The 7,500-nt window shown below is 42.0% G+C and overlaps 1 protein-coding gene across 1 annotated transcript in view; it reads right to left on the reverse strand.

Moving 5' to 3' along the window:
* The window catches only part of LOC143284345 (inverted formin-2-like), a 251,990-nt gene that overhangs the window by 26,217 nt on the left and 218,273 nt on the right, over positions 1-7,500 (reverse strand). The window contains exons 5-7 of the mRNA XM_076591055.1: positions 6,845-7,007; positions 3,046-3,224; positions 2,354-2,433 (exon numbers count right to left, since the gene is read on the reverse strand). Coding sequence (XP_076447170.1) covers positions 2,354-2,433; positions 3,046-3,224; positions 6,845-7,007 — 422 coding nt within the window. The remainder of the gene's footprint in view (positions 1-2,353; positions 2,434-3,045; positions 3,225-6,844; positions 7,008-7,500) is intronic.

Consider the following 7,500-nt stretch of genomic DNA (forward strand, 5'->3'; position numbering starts at 1 on the left):
TGCCGCACGGATAGGCCGCCCGTTATGGTCAGGGTTCGAATCCCGCTCTCGCCCTTTCTCCCAAGTTTGACTGAAAAAAAAAAAATCAAAGTGAGCTTCTAGTCATTCGAATGAGACGATACGTTTCAGTTTCAGTAGCTCAAGGAGGCGTCACTGCGTTCGGACAAATCCATGTACGCTACACCACATCTGCCAAGCAGATGCCTGACCAGCAGCGTAACCCAACGCGCTTTGTCAGGCCTTGAAAAAAAAAAGATAAATAAATAAAAAACTAAATAAAACAAAATAAAATAAAATAAAATAAAATAAAATAAGATAAAATACAAAATAAATAAATAAATAATAATATAATAAAAATAATAATAATAATAATGAAAAAAAAGATGATAAATAAGCAAATAAATGTAAAAACAACAACAAAACAACAACAAGAAAACAATAAAACAAAAAACAATGATGATAAATAAGCAAATAAATGTAAAAAAAAAAAACCCACAAAAAAAAAACAAACAAAAAAACAACAACAACCCGAGGTCCCGTGTTGCAGTACGCACTTGGCGCACTGAAAAAGAACCCATGGCGACACAAGTGTTGTGCTCTGGTGAAATTCTGTAGAAGAAATCCACTCTGATAGGTACAATAATAATGGAGGGATGGCCTAGAGGTAACGCGTCCACCAAGGAAGCGAGAGAATATGAGCGCGCTGGTTCGAATCACGGCTCAGCCGCTGATAATTATTTTCTCCCTCCTCCACTAGACCTTGAGTAGTGGTCTGGACGCTAGTCATTCGAATGAGACGATAAACCGAGGTCCCGTGTGCTAGCATGCACTTAGCGCACGTAAAAGAACCCACGGCAACAAAAGGGTTGTTCCTGGCAAAATTCTGTAGAAAAATCCACTTCGATAGGAAAAACAAATCAAACTGCACGCAGGAAAAAAACAACAACAAAAAACCTGGGGAGAGCAGCCCGAATTTCACACAGAGAAATCTGTTGTGATAAAAAAAAGAAATACAAATACAAATACGATTATATGCATGCACTCAAGGCCTGACTAAGCGCGTTGAGTTAAGCCGCTGACCACGCATCTGCCTGGCGGGTTGTGGTGCGGCGTATATGGATTCGACCGAACGCAGAGACGCCAGCCACCTTTACAAAACTGAAACTAAAAAGTCCCGTTACGCTCTTGCGCTCTTTTGGCACCCGAACTAGGAGGTTCTGGCCGACGATTCTAGGCGTGAAGACTCTCTAAAATAAAGGTTCTTAGCATTGACTAACCAACCACTCGATGACTTACTCGGTTACGCTCGCGTCGAAGTCTACATTCTAAGATCATTTTGGACTCATGCAGTGAGGGTTTTCAGCCTTGAGAAGTTCGACCTATCGTCAAATACACAGCTCATAAAGTCATGGGTTGAGCTCTAAAGCCGAGAAATTTCATTGGCTGGTCAAACGTCGTCACACGTGTTGAATCCTCGGCATCGCGCGTGATCTCCTGCGTGGTCCGTCTGTCCACCATCGTGGTTTCAGTTGCTCTGAATCGGTTTCGTAAGTGCTGTATTGTATTGTATTGTATTGTATTGTATTGTATTGTCTAGTCTTGCACTGTATTGTGTTTCGTAAGTGCTGTATTGTATTGTATTGCATTGTATTGTATTGTATTTCGTAAGTGCTGTATTGTATTGTATTTCGTAAGTGCTGTATTGTATTGTATTTCGTAAGTGCTGTATTGTATTGTATTATATTGTATTGTATTGTATTTCGTAAGTGCTGTATTGTATTGTATTGTGCTGCATTGTCTTGCACAGTACTGTACCGCACTGTACTGCATCGTATTTTGTTGTATTGGTATTTGTATTGTATTTCTCTTTTGTTTAAAACAAATTTCTCTGTTCAATTCGGACTGCTGTCCTGAGAAGGCGCGTCGCAACAATGATACGTTTCTTGGGAGGAAAGAGCAGGAGCGAGATACGAACCCAACCCTACCCTCACAGACATTCGGATGAGACGTTTTTGGCGCACTGCAAAAAAACAAAACAAAAAAAAACAAAACAAAAAAAACCCACGGCAACAAAAGCGATGTCCTCTGGAACAAATCCTGTGGGGGGAAAAAAATCCACTCTCATAGTCATACCTAAACAAAATATAAATATATGCACTCAAAGGACTGACGAGGCGCGTTTGGATTATGCTGCTGTTCAGCTATCTAGCCTAGCGGATGTGGTGTAGCGTATATGGAGTTGTCTGGCCACGCGCGCAGTGACGCCTCCTTGAGAAACTGAAACTGGATACCTTGTGCCAGGTCATGTGCGGGTCACCACAGACAGGCAGGGAAAAGTGTTGGTGGTTTTTACCTGATGTTGTCGTCCTGGTCAATCTGCAGCAGGGACTGCAGGATGTGCAGAAATATGTCAGCCGCTGGAGTGTTGTACACCTGTCAAACATCAAAGAACATGCACGCACGCAACGCACGTACACACACACACACACACACACACACACACACACACACACACACACACACACACACATGTACACACATTTTATTACATCGACTTCATGGAATTTCGACAAATAGTACATTCAACATTAGACTGAATGAAAACTGAAAAAAAAGAAGAAAAACAACAAAAACCAAACACATACAGACACACACAGACACACACACACACACACACACACACACACACACTCCACCACCACCACCACCACCACCACAACAACAACAAACAGACACACACCCACACCCACAACTACACACACACACCACCACCACCACCACAACAACAACAACAGACACACACCCACACCCACACCACCACCACCACCACCATCACCACCACTATAACAACAACAACAACAAACAGACACCCACCCACACCCACACAAACACCCCCCCCTTTCCCACACACACACACACACACACCCACAACCACCCCCTCTCGCCCACACCACACACACACACACACACCTAACCCCACACAACACACCCACTTCAACACAACCCCCCCCCAACCCCTCAACACACACACACACACACACACACCTTCTGATACACAGCATCGAAGACCGCCCTGTGATTGGTGACGTCCACCTCCAGAGACATCTCCGCGGCCAGGGCCTCGTCGTCGGCCGTCTTCTCGTCATCGAACACGTCACACTGGATGATGAGGTCGTCGTCGTCCTCGTTCCGAAGGTTGTGGATGATGTCTAGCAGGTTGAGGCCTGGAGAGAATCATGAAATTAACACGACACTTTGGTTGATGATGATGATGATGGTGATGGTGATGATGATGGTGGTGATGATGGTGGTGGTGGTGGTGACGATGACGAGGATGATGATGATGATGGTGTCGGTGGTGATGATGATAATGATGATGACGATGATGGTGGTAGTGATGGTGATGGTGATGGTGAAGATGATGATGAAGATGATAATGATTATGACGGTGATGATGATGGTGATGATGATGATGATGGTGGTGATGGTGATGATAGTGACGATGATGACGATGATGACGATAATGATATTGATAATACCGATACTTATGTTGATAATGAGACTGATGATGATGATGATTATGGTGGAGGTGGTGGTGATGGTGATGCTGCTGCTGCTGATGATGATGATGATGACGATGATGATATTATTGCTTATAATGATAATGATAATACCGATACTTATAATGATAATGATAATACCGATACTTATAATGATAATGAAACTGATGATGATGATGTTGATGATGATGAAGTTGATGATGATGATGATGATGATGATATTAATGGTAATGATAATAATGATAGTGATAATCCTCATCATCATAATCATCATCGTCATCATCATCATCACAAAAATAAAATAAAATGAAAATGATGATGATAACAACACCACCATCACCACCACCACTACTACTGATAATGATAATAATAACGATGATAATAATCATAATCAGCAGCAACACCATCATCATCATCATCATCATTATAATTATAATAATCATAATAATAAGCAGAATAATCAGAATCATCAGCATCGTGATGAGAAAAAACAGTAAACTACTTATATGGCACAAACTCAAATACAAATCAGAAGCCCATACATACATACATATAGTTCATTCTTACACAGACACGTACATGTGCACTCAAATACATACATACATACATATAGTTCATTCTTACACAAACACGTACATGTGCACTCAAATACATACATACATATAGTTCATTCTTACACAAACACGTACATGTGCACTCAAATACATACATACATATAGTTCATTCTTACACAAACACGTACATGTGCACTCAAATACATACATACATACATACATACATATAGTTCATTCTTACACAAACACGTACATGTGCACTCAAAACACAAATAGCGTATGTTCTGTTGCATGTTGTTTCTAATTAACGACACATGGAATCGTGGCTCAGTGGTTATGTCACCGACCAGGAAGCGAGTGTAGCCGGGATCGAGTCCCAATGACAGTCCCCCTAGTACCCATACACTAGATTTGGAACGGTGGTCTGGGTGCTAGTCATTCGGATGAGACGATAAACCCGAGGTCCAGTGTGCAGCAACGCACGTAGAATAGAACCAACGGGAACAAACATGTTGTCAATGGCTAAAAGTTCTGTAGAAAATCTCACGTTTTTTGTGTGTGTGTTTTTTGTTTGTTTGTTTGTTTGTTGTTGTTTTTTTATAAAGGTAAATTAAATTTACTTGCAGACAGAAAAAAAGGAAAAAAACAAATAAAAACCATACGGGTGGTGTTGCATGCAATTTAGTGACGCGCTCTCCCCCTTCCGGAGCGACCAGCCCGAATTTCACACAAGAGAAATATAAGTTGTCAAAAAAAAAAAAAAAAAAAAAAAAAAAAAAAAAAAAAAAAAACCCACCCCTCGCCCCCCAAAAAAACAAACACCCCCCTCCCCCCAACCCCCCCCCCCAAAAACAACCAAAAACGATACGATATAATAATTATGATATACTAAAACGCAACGAATCGCAACACAAAACAACATAATGCAATAATAATAAGAAAAAAAAGAACTTTTTAAAACGTAACTCGGTACTCTACAACACGACACAAAACAACACAATGCATCGCCATGCCACGCACCGCAACACAAAATAACATAATGCAATAAAAATATTATATATATATATATATATATATATATATATATATATATATATAGATATATATATATATATATATATATATATATATAATTCAATACTCTGCAACACAACACAACACACCGCAACGCAACACAACGCAACACACAAATAATGCACACACACACGAAAAAAAACTACATCACAACACAACGCAACACATTACAACAACAATACACTGCAAACACAGCGCAACCGAACCCAACCCAACCCAAACCAACACGACACAGCGCAGTACAGGACAGCACAGCACAGCACAGCACAGCACAGCACAGCACAACGCAACGCAACACAACATAACCCAACCCAACCTAACTTAACGCAACACCAACCCAACCCAACTCTACCTAACTCAACGCGACACGACACAACCCAACTCAATACGACACAACACAACCCAACACAAGCACTTGCTGTATAACCCACAACTAACCAACAAACTCGCTCCTGATGCGGCACACATAACCCAACCCAACACAGCACAACACAACCCAACCCAACCCAACACAGCACAACACAACACAGCACAGGACAACACAGCACGACACAATCCAACCCAACCCAACACAGCACAACCCAACACAACATAGCACAGGACAACACAGCACAACCCAACCCAACCCAACACAGCACAGGACAACACAGCACAACCCAACCCAACCCAGCACAGGACAACACAGCACAACCCAACCCAACCCAACACAGCACAGGACAACACAGCACAACCCAACCCAACCCAACCCAACACAGCACAGGACAACACAGCACAACCCAACCCAACCCAACACAGCACAGGACAACACAGCCCAACCCAGCCCAACACAGCACAGGACAACACAGCACAACACAACACAACCCAACACAGCACAGGACAACACAGCACAACCCAACCCAACCCAACACAGCACAGGACAACACAGCACAACCCAACCCAACCCAACACAGCACAGGACAACACAGCACAACCCAACCCAACCCAACCCAACCCAACACAGCACAGGACAACACAGCACAACCCAACCCAACCCATCCCAACACAGCACAGGACAACACAGCACAACCCAACCCAACACAGCACAGCACAACACAGCACAACCCAACCCAACCCAACCCAACCCAACACAGCACAGGTACTTGCTGTAACCCGCAACGCACCGAAAAACTCGCTCCTGATGAGGCACACCCAACCCACCACGACCCAACACAACCCAAAACAAACCCAACACAACCCACCACGACCCAACACAACACAACCCCAAACAAACCCAACACAACCCACCACGACCCAACACAACCCAAACCAAACCCAACACAACCCACCACGACCCAACACAACACAACCCAAAACAAACCCAACACAACCCACCACGACCCAACACAACACAACCCAAAACAAACCCAACACAACCCACCACGACCCAACACAACCCAAACCAAACCCAACACAACCCACCACGACCCAACACAACACAACCCAAACCAAACCCAACACAACCCAACACAACCCAAAACAAACCCAACACAACCCAACACAACCCCAACACAACCCACCACGACCCATCACAACCCCAACACAACCCACCACAACCCAAAACAAACCCACCACAACCCAGCCCAACCCAAGCACTTGCTGTACAACCCGTCAACGCACCGACAAACTCGCTCCTGATGCGGCACCGCTCCTGCAGGTCGTCGTCACAGGACACCAGGATGCAGTTGACGAAGGCCATGAGGGTGGTCTTGTAGGCCACCAGCTCCGTCGTCCTCAGCTCCGTCACGATCAGGCTGAAGCGGTACCGCAGCTTCTTCATCGTCTGTTGTGGGGATAATTAATATTAATAATAATAATGATAATAATAATAATAATAATAATAATAATAATAATAACAATGATGATGATGGTGATGGTGATGATGACGATAATAATAACAATAACAATAATAACAATAACAATAATAACAACAACAACAACAACAATAATAATAATAATAATAATAATGATGATGGTGATGATGACGATGATAATAATAATAATAATAATAACAATGATGATGTTGGTGATGGTGATGATGACGATAATAATAACAATAACAATAATAACAATAACAACAACAACAATAATAATAATAATAATAATAATAATAAAAATAAAAATAATAATAATAATAATAATAATGATGATGATGATGATGATGACGATGATGATAATAATAATAACAATGATGATGATGGTGATGGTGATGATGACGATAATGATAATGATGATGATGATAATGATAATTATAATAATAATAATGATAATGATAA

This window comes from Babylonia areolata, chromosome 7, assembly GCF_041734735.1.
Source record: "Babylonia areolata isolate BAREFJ2019XMU chromosome 7, ASM4173473v1, whole genome shotgun sequence".
Classification (NCBI taxonomy): domain Eukaryota; kingdom Metazoa; phylum Mollusca; class Gastropoda; order Neogastropoda; family Buccinidae; genus Babylonia; species Babylonia areolata.